This window comes from Corvus cornix, chromosome 1A (assembly GCF_000738735.6).
Source record: "Corvus cornix cornix isolate S_Up_H32 chromosome 1A, ASM73873v5, whole genome shotgun sequence".
In the NCBI taxonomy this organism is placed as follows: Eukaryota; Metazoa; Chordata; class Aves; order Passeriformes; family Corvidae; genus Corvus; species Corvus cornix.
In genome coordinates this window covers 352,671-372,331 of record NC_047057.1, presented here as the reverse complement: position 1 = coordinate 372,331, position 19,661 = coordinate 352,671, and the positions used below count along the sequence as shown (strand labels likewise).

Genomic DNA, 19,661 nt, shown 5'->3' with positions numbered 1-19,661 from the left:
AGGGGCCGGGCGCCGAGCGGTGAAGCCGCCGCGGGTTCAGCAGTCCCGGAGCCGCCACGCCGCCGCCATGACACCTCCACGGCCCCGCCCGCGCCGCTCTGCGCGCCCGCTCCCGTCTCGATGGTGCGGGCGGCGCGCTCGGGACCTCCTGGCCGCTAGGGGGCGCGCTGGCGCGGGGCGGCAGCGCTGGGCGGGGTCCTCCCCTCCGGCAGGGGGCGCGGCGCGGGGCGGGCCGCGGGCGGGCGGCGCCGTCATGGACGCGCTGAGCCGGGCCGGGCCCCGGCCCCGCCGCGCCGCCGCCGCCTCCCCCCTGCCCTGGGGCCGCTTCGCCGCCTGGATCGACTGCGTGTGTGTGGTGACCTTCGACCTGGAGCTGGGCCAGGCCATGGAGGTGCGGGACAGCGGCTCGGGCCCGGGGACACGGCGGCAGGGAGCGGGGGTGAAACGGCGGTCAGGGACTGGGGGTGTGGAGGGATCAGGGATGGGGAGAGAGGGAATGGGGGATGGCGGAGTGAAAAGGGGATCGAGGATAGGGATAGAAGGGGATAGAATGGCGTGTGTGAAAAGGGGGTCAGGGATGGGGGTGTGGAAAGGGGGTCAGGGATGGGGGTGTGGAAAGGGGGTCAGGGATGGGGTGGGGGCAGCGAACAGGGAGGGGAGGGGGTTTCCAGCAGAGATTTGGGGTGAGGGGGATGGGGGATGTCTGTGGGGTGGGGGGTGCACAGGGCAGGGAGGGGCCAGGGCAGCATCCAAGAGACCTTTATGGATCCCTTCCATGGAATAAGACCTCCCCAGGGTGACACATCCCATGGAGCCAGGCTGGGAGAGCTGGGGGTGCTCCCCTGGAGAGGAGAACGCTCCAGGGAGAGCTGAGAGCCCCTTGCAGGGCCTAAAGGGGCTCCAGGAGAGCTGCAGAGGGACTGGGGCCAAGGCATGGAGGGCCAGGAGCCAGGGAATGGCTTCCCAGTGCCAGAGGGCAGGGCTGGATGGGAGATTGGCAATTGGGAATTGCTGGCTGGGAGGGTGGGCAGGCCCTGGCCCAGGGTGCCCAGAGCAGCTGGGGCTGCCCCTGGATCCCTGGCAGTGGCCAAGGCCAGGCTGGACATTGGGGCTGGAGCAGCCTGGCACAGTGGGAGGTGTCCCTGCCATGGCAGGGCTGGCACTGGAGGGGCTCTGAGCTCCCTTCCCACCCAGCCCATTCCAGGATTCCAAACACACAAATTCCCAGCAGGCAGGGCAGGGAGGTGTCCGTGCAGGATTCCCGGGGAAGGGAAGGTCCCTCGCCGGGCTGGAGCAGAGCTGAGCCCCTTGGGGGAGCAGAGGCGGTGAACTGGGACGGGAAGGGCTGGACAGTCGTTCCCAGTTCCCTGGAATATGCCAGTGCCGCTCCTGAAGGAGGATTTGGGGGAAGTTCCTGGGTTCCTCAGGGGCTGCTCGGTGCTCTGAGGACAGGCAGCAGGGAAGTGTGGATTTCTCTGGGCCTGAGGATCACCTCCAGCTCCTTCTTATTTCTTCCGTGACTGTGGGAGTCGCTCCTCCATTTGCCCTTTTCTAAGGATGTTGCTCTGGTTTTTGGAGGTTTGAGCCTTCCCAATTTTAAATGCTGGAGCTTCCAAAGGGAATGGGAAGCAGGAGGGACCAAGTCCACCTGTTGCTGCTCCCTTGCCTTGAATACTTGACTGTTTCTTCCCGTGGAGCCTGAAAATGAATAAAAAAATCTCCTCCAGACCTGAGTTTCACCTGTTTGATCCTTTTCCCTGCAAAAGCAGGCCTGAAATACCCCAGGAAAGAGAGGAATACTGGGATAATAACTAGCACGGAGGATTTAATGCTTTGTAGCTGTGTTATAATGTGTTGAGCTGGGTTCTCACCTGTCTGGGTTTCTCGGGAGGGGCCTTTGCGGATGGGGGATGCAGGAATGTGGTTTGTTCATCCCTGGAAAGGAATTTTCCTTCTTTTTCCTCCTTTTCTCCCTTTGTTTCAATGGGAAAATGTTCCTCGTGTGGCAGAAATGACTCAGGAAAACTGGGAACGTCTCAGTGGGGAGGACACAGCCCCAGTGTCCCCGTTCCTTTGGAAAAGCAGTGTGGATTTCTGTTCCAGAGGGAAGGGGAAGGAGCAGGGATGAGACGCTGGAAGGGAAGCCAGGAAGAGGAGAAGCTGTGGGGGCTTGGGGCACTCTGGGGGCACCAATTTAGGGGATCCGGGGCTGCAAACTTGGGGTCTGTGGGTACAAACTCAGCATTTCTTTGGGTACAAACTCAGGGTGTTTGGGTACAAATTTGTGGGGGCTCTGCGGGTACAAACTTAGGGGGATCTCTGTGGGTACAAACCTGGAAGGTCTCTGAAATTCAGCTCTGAGAGAGTCATAAATTCAAAAAACTCTGAGAAGGATCCCAAAGATTCTGGAATTCAGCGATTCCCACTCTGCTTCCACAGACAGCGGGGAAGCTGTTGGAAAGCAGAACCCAAATGAAGGCAGAAATTCAATGGAATTCCTGTTCCTGGCCCCTCCACCCTCAGATAATCGGTGACAGATGGCGAAGGGAGCAGGGAGGGGGGAGCCACTTTTGGGGCGCTCCCGCCTGCCCTCCCCGCAGCCCTTTGCCATCCGAGGCTCCGACTGCTCTCCCCCGCTGCCACAGAACCTGGCAATTGCTGCCCCTGCTTCCAGACCTTCCCTGGGACGGGGCTGCTCCCCCAGCCCTCCCAGACAGGGCACTGGTGGGGCCGGGCTGCTCCAGAGGCAGTTCCCAGGATGTTGGCCGGGTTGCCATGACAGCAGTTCCAGGCACCTCCCGAAATCCAGGGATTTGGGCGGCAACAACTTGTGTCACTTCCATGCTCCTTAGTTCATGTGGAATCACATTAGGATGTGATTGAAGCCCTTTCGGGCTGCTCTGGGGATATCCAGGGATTTTTGCACATCCAAACTTCCTTTTCATTTGCCTTTTTTTGCCTTTTGGAAAGTTGTACTGACTCGGGTTCCTTTTGGCTTGGATCCAAGGTTTTGAACTTTTTGGGTATTTGGTGATTTTCCCCCACCCCAAACACAGAGAAACATCAGAGTTAAAGTGAAGGGAAAACAGAGATGTGGAATTAAGGTTGGAAAAGACCTCTGAGATCATCAATCCCAGCCCTGGAAGTTAGATCCTGATTTTCCAACCGTTTTCTTGCAGAAAGCCCCCCCCAAAATCCAGCAGGAGAAGCAGAAGCCTTGTCCAAACCCCTGCTCTGAGTTAGGCAGCAAATGTCGAGGAAAGCACAATTATTCCTGGGATTCCCAGGCTCCTCGTGGATCAGGATCAGCTGTCCAGGGCTCCCCACTCCTGGTCTGGCTGTGATTCCCAGGGAATTAACAGGATAAATGTTTGGGTGGGGATTAATTGGTCCCAGCCACAGGAATGTGTTCGAGGTCCTGGTGCAGAGCAGGGGGAGCAGGGAAGTGATTCCCTGGGACAATCCCAGTCCCTTCCCCTGCAGCATCCCGGCCTTCCCTCTCCATGCTGCCCCATCCCTGGAGCTGCTCCGGGATCATTTTGCCTCTGGATTTTCTCAGCTTTCTGCTCCCAGCGCGGGCTCATCAGCGTCGCTGTTAATTGGGAATTTGGCTGGCTCGGCTGGAGCACCGCCCTTGCCAAGGGATCCGCGGGAATTGTCGGAGCTGGGTGAACTTCCAGCCTCTGGCACGGGGCCACCCGAGCTATTTATAGCCTGGAGAGGAGAGTCAGGCACTGATTTGAGCTCCTGATTGGAGCAGCGGCTGCCTCTGGAGCAGAACTCCTGAGGCTGAGGACGGAGCTCCATGGCCCCAGCCGAGCCTGTGCCGGCTCCTTTCAGCTCCGCTGCAATTCCTGCACTTCCCAGTCAGCAGAGGCTCTGTGGGATCCTTCTCCTCAGGAACCTGCCCAGGAACCTGCCCCTGTGCCCCTCAGGTGAGACCCCACCTGCAGAGCTGCCCCAGCCCTGGGGACACAGCAGCAGGACTTGGAGCTGCTGGAGAGAGCCCAGAGAGGCCCCGGAGCTGCTGCAGGGCTGGAGCCCCCTCTGCTCTGGAGCCAGGCTGGGAGAGCTGGGGGTGCTCCCCTGGAGAGGAGAAGCTCCAGGGAGAGCTGAGAGCCCCTTGCAGGGCCTAAAAGGGGCTCCAGGAGAGCTGCAGAGGGACTGGGGCCAAGGCATGGAGGGCCAGGAGCCAGGGAATGGCTTCCCAGTGCCAGAGGGCAGGGCTGGATGGGAGATTGGCAATTGGGAATTGCTGGCTGGGAGGGTGGGCAGGCCCTGGCCCAGGGTGCCCAGAGCAGCTGGGGCTGCCCCTGGATCCCTGGCAGTGGCCAAGGCCAGGCTGGACATTGGGGCTGGAGCAGCCTGGCACAGTGGGAGGTGTCCCTGCCATGGCAGGGCTGGCACTGGAGGGGCTCTGAGCTCCCTTCCCACCCAAACCATTCCAGGATTCCCTGACTCTGTGACTGCCGTGGTCTCCATGGATTATGAGAACCACAGACTCAGGTTGGAGAAGCCCTCCAAGGTCATCAGGTCCAGCACTGATGGAATTCCTCCCTCCCAGGGGTGTTTCCCCAGCCATGGCTCATAACCCTCTCTGTGCCACCCTGCAGTGCTGTCCCCACCCCTCATCCCACCCACACCCACCTGCTTTTTTCCAGCTGCATTTCCAGCCTGTCCCTCCTGTGTGTCCTGTCCTGCTCCTGACGGAACAGATGTTTGCACATCTGGAATGCTCCCCGAGGATCTGGGGGTGCTCATGCACTTGGCCATCAGCTCCCAAGATTAAATCTAAAGCAGGAGCCTCTGGGTCTGTCCCCAAATCCAAATAAAACCAGGCTCTGTGACAGGTTCAGAGTTGAAATCATGCCGGGTGCTTTCCTGTAGGATCTTTGGGACCAGGCGGTTGTTGTGGGGAGCTGTGGGGCACAGGGGCTGACAGGCTCTGCTCTCTCTGCAGCTGGTGTATCCCCACGACTTCCGGCTCACCGAGAAGGAGGTAACCACCCTTTCTCCCCGTTTCTCCCTCCTTTGGGGGCAGCTCTGGGGGGTCTCACTGGCTGTTGGTTTTTTTGCAGAAAACGAGCATTTGCTACCTGTCCTTCCCAGACTCCTACTCAGGTAGGTGACTCTGGGGGTGACAGGAGTGTCCCTGGTGGAAGGACAATCCCTGGGCTGCAGCGGGGGTGAGGGGCCAGCAGGGAGCACCTGGGGCTGAGCCAGGGGCTCCTTGTGCTCTGCTGGGTGAGGCCCCCAGGAGCCTGTGCTCCAAGGAAATTCCCAGTGGAGCCAGGAGGGTGAGTTCTTCCTGCGTTTGGGAGCAGGAGCTGGGGAGGGGACGCTTCCCAGCAGAAATGTCCCCAAACCTGTGTTTGTGCATCACAAAGGGACAATGAGATGTAAATCTGCTCCTCCAGCCGGGCCCTGGGGCTTTAAGAGGTGGCTTTCTGCACTTCCATGGAATCCTGGAATGGCTGGGTGGGAAGGGACCTTAAGTATCATGCAGGGACACCTCCCACTGTGCCAGGCTGCTCCGGCCCCAATGTCCAGCCTGGCCTTGGCCACTGCCAGGGATCCAGGGGCAGCCCCAGCTGCTCTGGGAATTCCATTCCAGGGCCTCCCCACCCTCACAGGGAAAAGTTTTTTCCTATAGTCCCTTTTCCTTTCCCTTCCCATTTCCCTTCCTTTTCCCTTCCTTTTTTCCTTCCTTTTCCCCTTTCCCTTTCCTCTCCCTTTGGGATTTCTTTGGTTTCTCCCCTCTGTCCCTCCCCACTCTGTGCTGGATTTCCCCGTAGCCCCATCCCCGCTGCAGCAGGGCCATTCCCAGCTCCCAGCTCGCTGTCCCTGTGTCCTGTGCTGTCCCTGTCCCAGGTGGCCTCGGGGACACCCAGTTCAGCTTCCGGCTGCGCCAGGCGGGGGGGCCCCGCAGTTCCCCGTTCCAGGATGACGGGAGGTACAACCGGGAGGCCCCGCTGATGCTGCAGGTGGGTCCTGGCCCTGCCCTCCCCTGCCGGGGGAAAAGCCGAGGATTCCGTGGGTTTGGTGTCCCTGTGGAAAATCCTCCTTTCCTTTGGCCGTGGGAGTAGTGAGAAAAGGAGGATTCAGCACAGGGGATTCCTGCCGTGCTCACAAGGAGGGGGAGCGGGACAGGGAACTGCTGGGGGAGGGAATGGGATCGGGGGGCAAAGGTGGGACTGGATCGGGGGAGAGGGAACTGAATTGAGTCAGGGGGACCTCCAGCTGTTTTGGGAGCTGGAGGGCAATTAGGGAGACCCCAGTTTCACTGGGAGAGGGAACTGAATCCAGGAGACCCCAGTTATTTTGGGAGAGGGATCCCAGCCTCAGGGGGATCCCAGCTGGGAGAGGGAACTGAAGCAGGGACACCTCCCACTGTGCCAGGCTGCTCCAGCCCCAATGTCCAGCCTGGCCTTGGCCACTGCCAGGGATCCAGGGGGCAGCCCCAGCTGCTCTGGGCACCCTGGGCCAGGGCCTGCCCCCCTCCCAGCCAGCAATTCCAATTGCCAATCTCCCATCCAGCCCTGCCCTCTGGCACTGGGAAGCCATTCCCTGGCTCCTGTCCCTCCAGCCTTGGCCCCAGTCCCTCTGCAGCTCTCCTGGAGCCCCTTTAGGCCCTGCAAGGGGCTCTCAGCTCTCCCTGGAGCTTCTCCTCTCCAGGGGAGCACCCCCAGCTCTCCCAGCCTGGCTCCAGTTGTGTCTCCTCCTGTATCCCAATGGAAAGCTCTCCCAGAGGGCTGGGATGTGCCAGAGCAGGGGGGTGGCTCAGGAGGGGTTGGTGATTGTGCAGCTGGGCTGTCCCTCACTCTCTGTCCCTCTCTGTCCCTCTCTGTCCCTCTCTGTCCCTCTCTGTCCCTCTGTCCGTGTCCCCACAGCGAGAGGCCGCTCACTATTTCGGGTACGTGTACTTCCGGCAGGTCAAGGACAGCTCCATGAGGAGGGGCTACTTCCAGAAGGTCAGTGCTGAGTCCAGATCCCAGAATCATCCCTGAGGCTGGAAAAGCCCTCCCAGCCCATCCAGTCCCAGCTCTGCCCCATCCCCACCTTGGCCCCAGCCCAGAGCCCTCAGTGCCACCTCCAGGAATTCCTCAGACACCTGCAGGGATGGGCACTCCAAAGCTCCCTGGGCAGCCCCTGCCAAGGCCTGAGCACTCTTTCCATGGGGAAATTCCTGCTGATGCCCCACCCTGCCCCTCCCCTGGCCCAGCCTGAGCCATTCCTTCTTGTTTTGTGCCGGTCCTTGGGGACATCTCAGTCCCAGCAGTGTCCTGAGCTTTGTGCTCTCCACCTCCAGAAGCTCCTTTCAGGCTCCTGCTGATGCAGAACTGAATTTTTCCATCTTCACTAAACCAGTGAGTTTTCCACTGGAACAATGGGATTGCTCGGGGAAGGAACTGTCACCCTTGGGTGGGGTTTGGATTCAAAGGGCCAAGTTTGGGGTGGGACAGGAGGTGTTTAAAGGCCTCTCACATTCCTCATTAATGCATTCATTAATGGTTAGAGGAGTCGGTGTAACAGTGAAACCCCCACTGGGGCTGGGCTGGGGCAGTTGTAAAAACAAGGGTTTATTCCACAGGGAAGCCCCAGTGAGAACAGAAACGGCCCTGCTGGACACTGTTCATTATTCCAAGTTCCTTTGTCCTTCCCCAGAATTCCTTGACTTTGTTTATCTGCCCAATTCCCATTTCTGGAATTGCTCCTTTGTGCTTCCCCACCTGGAATGGTTTTTGGGAGCTTTGAACCCACCAGCAGTCGATTTTTATTCCCTCTCCAGCTGCTCTCTTGCCAGGCCATGCTCCCATCCCTTTGCTCTCCCAAATCCCAGCTCACGAGCAGGTGGGCAGCAGGAATTCCACCCAAGTGCTACTTGGGAGCTGCTCCATGGATTTTGGGTTGGGTTTTTTGAGTTGATCCCTCTCTGAGCAGTACAGAGACGTGCAGTGGTGGGGTCAGGGGGGTCCTGATCCCAGATGTGCCTTTCCCAGTCCCTGGTGCTCGTGTCCCGCCTTCCCTACGTGAACCTGTTCCAGTGCCTGCTGCAGCTCATTGCTCCGGAATACTTCGACAAGCTGGAGCCCTGCCTGGAGGCAGGTGAGCTGGGAGCAGGGATTCCAGCTTGGCAGTGCAGGGGTGGATCGGGAGGTTCCTGAAAAACAGCTGGAATGCTCCAAATGGCTTCGTTCTGGAGTAAATTCCAGCAGGGAAGGACTTCCTCCTGCTTGTCCAAGTGATAAGCAGGTGTGAAGGAGGGATTGCTGGGAAGGGAGGGGATGGGGCTGTCACTGTGGATGCAGGGCATTCCCAAGGAGTGCAGGGCATTCCCAATGCCAGGAATCCGCTGCCCCTCTGCCGGGCCTTTATTGCCCATGTCATTCTTCCTGCTTTACCTGCTCTGGGTTTGCCACGAGCCAGGGGGATGTGTGAGCTGGGAGCAGGGAATAATTCCGTGTCAGAACCCCAGGATGAGCTGGCTTTTCCCTCAGGTGACTCTTCCCTCCCCTGTGTCCCTCAGTGTGCAACGAGATCGACCAGTGGCCCCCGCCGGTGCCAGGCCAGACCCTGAACTTGCCCGTGATGGGAGTTGTCATCCAGGTACCTGGGCTGTGCCAGCGGGAAGGGACCTGTATCCCCCAGTCCTGGGTGTTAAATCCCTGTTCACTCCACATTCCCAACCTTTCCAGTCCAGCAGTTGGAATTGGTGACCGGGGAAGTTCCTCCCCTGCCGATCCCATCCCAGGGTGATCCCTGCTCTCTCTGCACTGCAGGTGAGGATCCCGTCCCGGGTGGACAAGCCAGGCTCCAGCCCCGTGAAGCAGTGCAACCAGGAGGTGAGGGGGTGGCACGGAGGCAGCAGGCTGGGAAGAGCTGGATCCTGAATCCTGTTGGGAACCCCTTTGGCCTGGGATCCGTGTGGTCCCCGTGGTTCCACTGCAGGCTCTCGTGTCTGGAGTCACACAGGATTCTCTGCACCCGATCCGGGTGCTTTCCTCATTGTCCCCTTGCTTTTCCTGGGAATTCAGGCCCTGCTGGGTCTCCTGCCTTCACCTTCGAGTTGTTTTGAATTTGCTTTGGATTCGTGCCCCTTTCCCTTCCCTCTGCTGTGACTAACACTGCTTTGGTGCCACATCTCTAACCCTGCCCGGCTCTGTCTGCCTCAGGCTCTCTCCCACCAGAGGAAACCCTGGAAGATAAAGGAGCAGACAAGGGCAGCCCTTCCCATCTGGGAAAGGAGGGAACCTTCCTTAGTTACAGGCACAGGAGTTAAACTGGGATTGAGTGCTGCACCCAGCCCTGCTCCTGCTCACGCCTCAGGGTGGTTCCGTGTTCCTCTGTGGCAGTTGCTCAGTGCAGGTGGAATTCCAGCCGGATGCTCCTGTCTCCTCACCGTTCACTAACAGTTACTAACGGGCTTTTCTCCCTTCCTCATCCAGAATCTGTTGCCAGCCCCCCTGGTTCTCCCCAGTGTTCATGAACTGGATCTGTTCAGGTGAGAGGCTCCTCCCAACCCTCTCCCCTCCTCCTGCCGCCCTCTCCCTGCTGGGAGCATCCCACGAATCCCTGGGATGGTGCGGAATCGGACACTGCTTCGTTCCAGGGACTCGTTTGGGATGCTGGGCGGGGTTGGAGCTCAGGGTTGTGCCCTGCGCAGCCCCGGGGCAGGGGAGGGGCCGTGTCCTCCCCAGCTCTGCCCAGAGCATCCGCGGGAGTGTCCCAGCCTGGAGGTGCCATTCCCGTAGCCATCCTCTGGAATCCAGGAGTGTTCTGCTCTCTCAGACACTGAGAGCAACGTTTGTCCATGGGAACCTCCTGAGGTTTAGCAAGGCCGAGTCCAAGGTGCTGCACCCGGGTCAGGGCAAGCCCTGGGATCGATCCAGGCTGGAATGAGCAGCTGGAGCAGCCCTGGGAGAAGGATTTGGGGGTGCTGGGGGTGAGAGCTGGACCTGGCCCAGCCCAGACCCCCCCAGCGCTGGGCTGATCCCAGCAGGGGAGGGGGGATCCTGTCCCTGTGCCCCTCAGGTGAGAGCCCACCTGCAGAGCTGCCCCAGCCCTGGGGACACAGCAGCAGGACCTGGAGCTGCTGGACAGAGTCCAGAGAGGCCCCAGCATGGCAGGGGTGGCACTGGAGGGGCTTTGGGGTCCCTTCCCACCCAAACCATTCCAGGATTCCCTGATCACAGATTGCCTGGCTTTGCTTACAGCGTTCCCTTTAACCTCGTGTAAAACAACTGAGTGACACCTGAATTCCCCTGTGGAATGCTAAAGGTCCATCCTAGATCTCAAATTCCCGCATGGAAGCACACCTGGGGGGGCTTGCAGGCCACAGCTGGGTCTGGTCTGTCCTGAACTGCCCCTCTGAGCTCGGCCTGTTCCCATCATCCCAGGTGCTTCCAGCCGGTGCTGATCCATATCCAGATGCTGTGGGAGCTGATGCTGCTGGGGGAGCCCATGGTGGTGATGGCACCGTCCCCAACCATGTCCTCAGAGATGGTCCTGGCCCTCACCAGGTAACACCCTCGGTCTCAGGGACTGGGAGCTGGGACAGCAAATTCTGGCAGCTTTTCCCTCTCCCATCTGCTCTGTGCTGCTCACCTGGATTTGGTTTAGTTTGGTTGTGGAAACTTTGCAAGACAAACTGCAAATATTTCATGCTGATATTCCAGCAAGGATAGAGAGGAGTACAAAGGAATCTTCCCTTATGGTTCCAGCCCTGAGGAATGTTCTTGCCCAGCTCTGAGCTGTCTTAGCACAAAACCCCACAAACCTGGAGCTTCTCCAGAGAGGTTCAACCAGGCCAATTGCCAGGTCCTGCCCTTGGGTCACCCCAAGCCCCTGCAGCGCTCCAGGCTGGGGCTGGAAAGCTGGGAAGGGCCCTGGGGGTGCTGTGCCAGTGGCTGGACAGGAGCCCAGGGGTGCCCAGGGGGCAGGAGGAGGCCGATGGCCCCTGGGCTGTGGCAGCCCCAGCGTGGGCAGAGCCCCAGGGCAGGGACTGTCCCCTGTGCTGGCCCTGCTGAGGGACCCCCTGGGATCCTGGGGGCAGCTCCGGGCAGGAGAGCCCTGGAGGGGCTGGGGCGTGTCCAGGGCAGGGAACGGAGCTGGGAAGGGTCTGGAGCCCCAGGAGCGGCTGAGGGAGCTGGAAAGGGGCTCAGGCTGGAGCAAAGGAGGCTCAGGGGGGACCTTGTGGCTCTGCACAAGTCCCTGACAGGAGGGGGCAGCCGGGGGGGTCGGGCTCTGCTCGCAGGGAACAGGGACAGGAGAGAGGGAACGGCCTCAGGCTGGGCCAGGGGAGGGGCAGGGTGGGCACCAGCAGGAATTTCTCCATGGAAAGGGCGCTCAGGCCTTGGCAGGGGCTGCCCAGGGAGCTTTGGAGTGCCCATGCCTGAAGGTGTCCAAGGAATTCCTGGAGGTGGCACTGAGGGCTCTGGGCTGGGGCCAAGGTGGGGATGGGGCAGAGCTGGGACTGGATGGGCTGGGAGGGCTTTTCCAACCTCCCTGAATCCCTGGCAATGTCACCTGTGGCAGGACAGTGCCCTGCTCCAGGCCCCATCCCAGGTGCCCCGTGCCATACCTGGGGTCCCTGTGCCGTGCCCAGGGTGACCGTGCCGTGCCCAGGGTGACCGTGCCTGTCCCTGTCCCTGCAGCTGCCTGGCCCCGCTGCGCTACTGCTGTGACTTCCGGCCCTACTTCACCATCCACGACAGCGAGTTCAAGGAATACACCACCCGCACCCAGGCCCCGTGAGTGCCCCCTGAGGCGCCCTGCCACCCCTGAGGGACACCCAGAGCCACCGGGGCTCAGCCTGTCCCCTCCTTCCAGGCCCAACATCGTCGTGGGCGTCACTAACCCCTTCTTCATCAAGACCCTGCAGCACTGGCCGCACATCCTGCGGGTGGGAGAGCTGCGGATGTCGGGTGAGCTCGGGGTGCCAGGGGAGCTCAGGGTGCCTGTCAGGGGTGCTCTGGGTGCCAGGGGAGCTCAGGGTGCCAGGGGAGCTGGGCCCAGGGCTCTGTGGGGCTGGAGGAGCAGCTGGAGGCTGCAGGGAGCTGCCGGGGCAGGGATTCCCTCCCTGCATTCCTGGGAGAGCCCGGCAGCCTCAAGAGCTCTGGCCTCTGGCTCTGGCTGTGTGTGGGATGAGCACAGAGCTGGGGCAGGGAGTGGGGAGCAGGAATTGCTGTCCTGGAGCTTCCAGGAGAGGAAAAGCCCTTCCTGGGCAGGAAATGGGGAGAGGAGAGGAGAGGAGAGGAGAGGAGAGGAGAGGAGAGGAGAGGAGAGGAGAGGAGAGGAGAGGAGAGGAGAGGAGAGGAGAGGGAGCAAGAGAAACCTCCTCTCCTTCATTGAGCACCTCTGTTAATGGGGAAGCCAAGGAGACCCTGGGGATGAGGAGCTGGTTTAGCACATCCTTGTTCCAGAACTCCAGCCGGGAAGGGAGCTGGGATTGCTCTGAGGGAAGAGGGACAAGGGCAGGGCTGGGTGTCCCCCTGGCAGAGTCCCACCAGGAAGGGACAGAGCCTGAGTTGTCCCCTGTGTGTCACAGGTGACCTGCCCAAGCAGGTGAAGGTGAAGAAACTGGCCAAGCTGAAAACCCTGGACACCAAACCAGGTGGGTGGAGGCCTTCCCTCTGGCGTCCTTCGTCTGGTTTTCCCTTCCCTGGGGCGTTTGGCAGCAGGAACTTGTGTCCGTTCCCTGTGGATCCCAACGAACGTCCCTGGTGCTGCGTCCACCTCTCTCTCCTGACCTGCTGCCAGTGCAGGACAGCTGTGTGTCTTTGGGAGGGCAAAGGCCAAAATCGGCTCATGGGACGCCCGATGTGGGGATTTCCTGGGTTTATGTCATGGATCACGCCTGCTTTTAGCTGCTGGGGGCAGCAGGAATGTGCTCACCAGACAGAGCTGAGCGTCCATCCCAGGCTGTGCCAGGAGCTGCTCCCAGGGAGTTCCCTCTCCCTGAATTCATTGTGGGAAGGTGCTGGAGGGAGCTCAGTGCCCTTTAACGCTGCTGCACTGGCAATGCCATCATTTTCTATGGTTTGTAAATGATTTTTGGGATTCCCCGCGGAGCTGCCAGGGTTTGTGCAGGGATCCTCAGCCCTGTTCTCCCTGCCCCCTGCAGCAGCACCTCAATAGGCAAAAATGTGTTTCTAACTCCTGCTTTTTTCCTGATTCCGTGTTTTTCCCATCTAGGAATCTACACTTCCTATAAAACATTCCTTCACAAAGACAAAACCCTGATAAAAAGGCTACTAAAGGTGAGCACTCCCACTCTGTCCTGGGTGGGAAAACTGTGCCAGGAGCTTGGTTTGAGCAGACAGAGCTCTCCAGAGGAGCAGAATTTACAGTTTGGGATGATTTGTCCATATTGGGACACGTTTGTCATGCCAGGTTTAGGATTTTTCACTTGGTGTTAAGGGTTAAATCCTGGTGCTAATGATGAGCTGGGGGGAACAACTGATATCAAACAAAGAGCCTGAGAAAAACCGGGTTTTGTGTAGTGAAACTTGAAATTTTAATGGATTTGAGTAGAGGGTGGAACCTGCGCTTTGGGATCTGGCTGTTGGGATCTGGATGTTGGGATCTGGATGTTGGGATCTGGATGTTGGGCAGCACTTCAGGCTCCCTTGGCTGCAGAGCTGCAGGTTGTGTGTGACACCGAGGGACACCTGGGTGACACCGGGTGATGCAGCTGTGACAGTGGGTGACTCCGGGTGACCCGGCTGTGCTGTGGGTGGCACTGGGTGACCCAGCTGTGACAGAGGGTGGCACTGGGTAACCTGGATGTGCATGACATGGGTGGCACTGGGTGGCCCAGCTGTGCCATGGGTGACAGTGGGTGCCTGGGCTGTGTGTGACGCTGAGGGACAGCTGGGTGACAGCGGGTGCTGGAGCTGTGTGTGACACTGAGGGACAGGTGGGTGACAGCGGGTACGGGGCTGTGTGTGACACTGAGGGACGGCTGGGTGACAGCGGGTGCTGGGCTGTGTGTGACACTGAGGGACAGGTGGGTGACAGCGGGTACGGGGCTGTGTGTGACACTGAGGGACAGGTGGGTGACAGCGGGTACGGGGCTGTGTGTGACACTGAGGGACGGCTGGGTGACAGCGGGTACGGGGCTGTGTGTGACACTGAGGGACAGGTGGGTGACAGCGGGTGCTGGGCTGTGTGTGACACTGAGGGACAGGTGGGTGACAGCGGGTACGGGGCTGTGTGTGACACTGAGGGACAGGTGGGTGACAGCGGGTACGGGGCTGTGTGTGACACTGAGGGACGGCTGGGTGACAGCGGGTACGGGGCTGTGTGTGACACTGAGGGACAGGTGGGTGACAGCGGGTACGGGGCTGTGTGTGACACTGAGGGACAGGTGGGTGACAGCGGGTGCTGGGCTGTGTGTGACACTGAGGGACAGCTGGGTGACAGCGGGTGCTGGGCTGTGTGTGACACTGAGGGACAGCTGGGGTGACAGCGGGTGCTGGGCTGTGTGTGACACTGAGGGACAGCTGGGTGACAGCGGGTACGGGGCTGTGTGTGACACTGAGGGACAGGTGGGTGACAGCGGGTACGGGGCTGTGTGTGACACTGAGGGACAGCTGGGTGACAGCGGGTACGGGGCTGTGTGTGACACTGAGGGACGGCTGGGTGACAGCGGGTGCTGGAGCTGTGTGTGACACTGAGGGACAGGTGGGTGACAGCGGGTGCTGGGCTGTGTGTGACACTGAGGGACGGCTGGGTGACAGCGGGTACGGGGCTGTGTGTGACACTGAGGGACGGCTGGGTGACAGCGGGTACGGGGCTGTGTGTGACACTGAGGGACAGCTGGGTGACAGCAGGTACGGGGCTGTGTGTGACACTGAGGGACAGGTGGGTGACAGCGGGTGCTGGGCTGTGTGTGACACTGAGGGACAGGTGGGTGACAGCGGGTACGGGGCTGTGTGTGACACTGAGGGACGGCTGGGTGACAGCGGGTACGGGGCTGTGTGTGACACTGAGGGACAGGTGGGTGACAGCGGGTGCTGGGCTGTGTGTGACACTGAGGGACAGGTGGGTGACAGCGGGTGCTGGGCTGTGTGTGACACTGAGGGACAGGTGGGTGACAGCGGGTGCTGGAGCTGTGTGTGACACTGAGGGACAGCTGGGTGACAGCGGGTGCTGGGCTGTGTGTGACACTGAGGGACAGGTGGGTGACAGCGGGTACGGGGCTGTGGTGTGACACTGAGGGACAGGTGGGGTGACAGCGGGTGCTGGGCTGTGTGTGACACTGAGGGACAGCTGGGTGACAGCGGGTGCTGGAGCTGTGTGTGACACTGAGGGACAGGTGGGTGACAGCGGGTGCTGGGCTGTGTGTGACACTGAGGGACGGCTGGGTGACAGCGGGTACGGGGCTGTGTGTGACACTGAGGGACAGGTGGGTGACAGCGGGTGCTGGGCTGTGTGTGACACTGAGGGACAGCTGGGTGACAGCGGGTACGGGGCTGTGCTTGCAGGGCATCCAGCGGAAGCGCCCGTCAGAGGTGCAGAGCGCTCTGCTGAGGAGGCACCTCCTGGAGCTCACCCAGAGCTTCATCATCCCCCTGGTGAGTGCCAGGGACACCTCAGGGGACAGCGGGGAGCGGGAGCAGCACCTGGGACAGATCCAGAACAGGGAACCCTGGAATGGCTGGGGGGGAAGGGACCTCAGAGCCCCTCCAGTGCCAGCCCTGCCATGGCAGGGACACCTCCCACTGTGCCAGGCTGCTCCAACCCCAATGTCCAGCCTGGCCTTGGCCACTGCCAGGGATCCAGGGGCAGCCCCAGCTGCTCTGGGCAACACCAGAGGCTCCTCAGCTGTAAATTATTATTTTTATTTTTATCTTTTCTTGCTGTAGGAGCATTACATGGCCAGCCTGATGCCTCTGCAGAGGGCCATCACTCCGTGGAAGGTGGGGTGCACTTCCCAGTCGTCCTTCCCTGTGGGATTGGGAATGGTCACAGGGTGCTGGGCACACACCTGGGAACCTCCCCTGTTGAAGGAAGAGGGTTTTCACTCCTTTAAACATTAATTAAAGTCTGAAACAACCCTTGGGACGGATGTTCCCAGTTTTGCCAGGAGCTGAATTACCGGGAATCTCACGTGAAGATCAGCCTGGGGGTGTTTTTATCCTCTGTCCTTCCTCTCCCACTGGAAGTGCAGCCCTCATTTCCCTGGCTGCATTTGGGCTTCTCTGATGTGGACTTCCATGGATTAATATGGATTTTCCCTGTGCAGAACCCGCCCCAGATCCGCCCGTTCTGCCAGGAGGATTTCATGAAGAGCCTGGAGCACGCGGGCCCCCAGCTCACCTGTGTGCTCAAGGGGGACTGGCTGGGGCTCTACAGGTGAGACCTGCAGGGAATCCTGAGCCCAGCCCAGCTGGGCCAGCCCCAACGCACAGCGAACCCTGGAGCAGCACTGGGAACACACAGGGAACTCGTCCATGGGTTAACTCGGGATGGGCAGCAAGAGCAAATCCAGGGAAAATTCAGCCCTGGGCTTGGTGTGTTTTAGGTGAGTGGAGACCCTGCAGGGGAGCTTGTCCAGGGCTTTCCTAAGGTTAATTCGTCCTGGATGGGATGGAGAAGACACTTGGTGCGATAGGAGTGGGAAAAATCCCGAAGTTGGATGCTTGAGGAAGGAAAATGGGAAATGCATGGATATGGGGAAGGAAAAAATCCCAGAAAGTGATCAGGAACAATAATCACAGAGTTACAAAATCCTGGAATGGTTGGGTGGGAAGGGAGCTCAGAGCCCCTCCAGTGCCAGCCCTGCCATGGCAGGGACACCTCCCACTGTGCCAGGCTGCTCCAGCCCCAATGTCCAGCCTGGCCTTGGCCACTGCCAGGGATCCAGGGGCAGCCACAGCTGCTCTGGGAATCTGTGCCCATGTCCTGGTGTGTCCCACAGCCAGCTCCAGGTCCCCCTGTCCCCTCCCCAGGGACACCTCAGGGAGCTCTGGGGCACGGGGGGGTTGTTGGATTGGGATTGTCCCTCCCAGCTCTGGGACCCCACAGTTCCACGATTCCTGACCTCTCTCCACAGGAGATTCTTCAAGTCGCCCAATTTCGACGGTTGGTTCCGGCAGCGGCACCGGGAGATGACCCAGAAGCTCGAGGCCCTGCACCTGGAGGCCATCTGTGAGGCGGTGGGTGACAGGGACAGGGCTGTGCCAGTGATCCCTGACACCTGTGTGCCATCCCTCTGGCTCTTCCCAAGCCAGGCTGGAAGCACCAAGGGCTTTTAGTTTATTTTGTCCCAAGTATTCGGAAGAAATTCTTTCCTCAGAGAAGAGAAGGCTCCAGGGAGAGCTGAGAGCCCCTTGCAGGGCCCAAAGGGGCTCCAGGAGAGCTGCAGAGGGACTGGGGCCAAGGCATGGAGGGCCAGGAGCCAGGGAATGGCTTCCCAGTGCCAGAGGGCAGGGCTGGATGGGAGATTGGGAATTGGGAATTGCTGGCTGGGAGGGTGGGCAGGCCCTGGCCCAGGGTGCCCAGAGCAGCTGGGGCTGCCCCTGGATCCCTGGCAGTGGCCAAGGCCAGGCTGGACATTGGGGCTGGAGCAGCCTGGCACAGTGGGAGGTGTCCCTGCCATGGCAGGGCTGGCACTGGGTGAGCTCTGTTCGCTGTTCCAGGAATGAGGGTGAGAAATCCCCTGCTTACCTTTACTTCAGGCTTTCCTTAGGGGAATCCCTTGGGAAGTGTCCCTGAGGGAAGCCACTCTCTCCTCAGGACATCGTGGCCTGGATGAAGGACAAGTCTGAGGTGGAGATCGTGGACCTGGTACTGAAGCTCCGGGAGAAGCTGGTGAGTCCCTCCCTGTCCCTGCACTCCTTCCTCTCCCTGGGTGGAGAAAAATGTGGGACATGGATCACCCCTGTGCCTTGGAAAACCTTGTTCTCCCTCCCTGGAGGGCTGGGAAACTCAGGGAAGTTCCGTGTTTGTGTGAAATCCTCAGAGCTGGGAGGATCCAGGGATGTTCCTCACCTCCTGAGGCTCAGGTGGTGTTTCCTGCCTGTTTTTATCCTGAACTGCAGCAGCCACGTGCCAGGGGCAGGGGGAAAGGCCTGGAACGTGTTCATTCCCATTTCCAGCGCCCGGGGCAGGGGAAAAGGCCCTTGGAATGTGTTCATTCCCATTTCCCGTGCAGGTGAGGGCCCGGTGCCAGCACCTGCCCGTCAAGGAGGAGACCCTGCAGAGGGTGAGTCTCTACATCGACACCATCATCGGCTCCCTGCCCGAGGACCTGCAGGCCGTGCTGCACCACCCCTGAGCCTGGCAGGGCTCCTGGAGCGGGAGAACCTTCCCGGCCGCTCCCAGCCCGCCGGGGCAGCTGCGGCGGCGTTCGGAGAGGAGCTCCTGCCCCGATCCAGCCGGGATCGCACCTGGGGCCGCTTGGAGCGCGCGGGGCGGAGCCGGGCGCTGCTCCCGGAGCTGGGCCGGGGCTGGCCCCGGGAGTTGTCCCCTGGTGGCCGCCAGCAGGGCAGGAGTGACCCCAGGGCTCCGGGCGTGCGGGGCCCGCTCGGACACTTCAACCACGCTTGGATCCTCGGCATTCCCACGGCCCCATCCCGCCCGGGAGAAGCAGGAGCAGCCCTGGGGGGGCTGTGCTCAGGACAGCTCCCGAGGAGGATGAGGAGGTGACAACATCGTCCCTGTCCCTGGACAGCCGGTGGGAGCGGGAGGAGGAATTGCTGGACATGGAATGCTGCTCTGTTTCTCCAGGGCAGAGCCAGAGGAGGGGCTGGAGCATCCGCAGGGATCAGAGCTCCCGGAGTGCCTGGGAACGGCTGCTGGGAGGAGCTGGCCCCCAATCCCATTTATCCTGCTTGGAAACCCAGCCCGAGCTCCAGGGGCACAGCGGGGCCGGGGCTGTGCCCGAGGCACTGCGAGAGCTCCTGGCAGCCCCTTCCCAATAAAACCCGGAGAAGCTGATCCCCGCAGCCTGTGCCGAGCAGGAACGGGCCCTGCTGCTCTGCCCCTGCTCCAGAGGCGGCTCCTGTGCCTGGGACCCCCCTTCCTGCCTCGGGAATGGATCCGCTGGGACCAGGGCATTGCTGCTCGCAGACTGCACTGCACCACCCGGGGGTCCACCCAGGGACGAAATTTTAGCCTAAGAAAAGGGTTTGGGAGGGATGCAGGAGCCTGGAGGCGTCGAACCCAGCACCTCTGCACGGGGCAGGATTGTGGGATTGCTCCTGCCCTGAGCTGGGGCAGCTCCCAGTGCTCCCAGTGGAAGCTGCGCCGTTTCCATCAGTCCCTGCCCATTCTCGGGGCTGGGAAGGGGATGGGGGGCTCAGAGGGGGCTGAACTCTTCCCAAATTTCCCCTCTGGAGCCAGGCAGGAACAGCAGGAGGCCGCTGGGTCTCCCAGCCTCGCTGGAGTAAGGAATTCTGTGCAATATCCTTAGGGATGGTGTAAATCCTGTACGTGTTCCGTGTGTGTCCGTGCAGGCCCCAAACCCTCCTGCACAGTAGGAAATCTTAGCTTAAAAAAAAACCCTGGAGCCAAACTGGGTCCTGATTTGGAGTCTGGGGGGGTTTATTGGGTTGGGAATGGTTGTCCCTGCTCTCGGTCACTCATGGCCATCCCGTTTTTCCAGAGGGTTCACAGCGCCTGGCCCAGCACCTATGGGAGGCCGTGTGTCCCTG

At 60.5% G+C, this 19,661-nt stretch overlaps 1 protein-coding gene across 1 annotated transcript; it reads left to right on the top strand.

Annotated features, from left to right (window-relative positions):
* Positions 1–301: 301 nt before the first annotated feature.
* On the top strand, positions 302–19,522 carry DENND6B (DENN domain containing 6B). The gene is made up of 20 exons (XM_039570215.1): positions 302–391; positions 4,961–4,999; positions 5,079–5,121; positions 5,872–5,984; positions 6,891–6,971; positions 8,001–8,106; positions 8,528–8,607; positions 8,781–8,843; positions 9,447–9,502; positions 10,398–10,520; positions 11,655–11,750; positions 11,830–11,924; positions 12,548–12,613; positions 13,195–13,259; positions 15,489–15,578; positions 15,870–15,923; positions 16,250–16,359; positions 17,060–17,162; positions 17,743–17,817; positions 18,161–19,522. The coding sequence occupies exons 1-20, from the start codon at positions 386–388 to the stop codon at positions 18,281–18,283; spliced, it is 1,587 nt and encodes a 528-aa protein (XP_039426149.1). The 5' UTR covers positions 302–385; the 3' UTR covers positions 18,284–19,522.
* Positions 19,523–19,661: the final 139 nt, after the last annotated feature.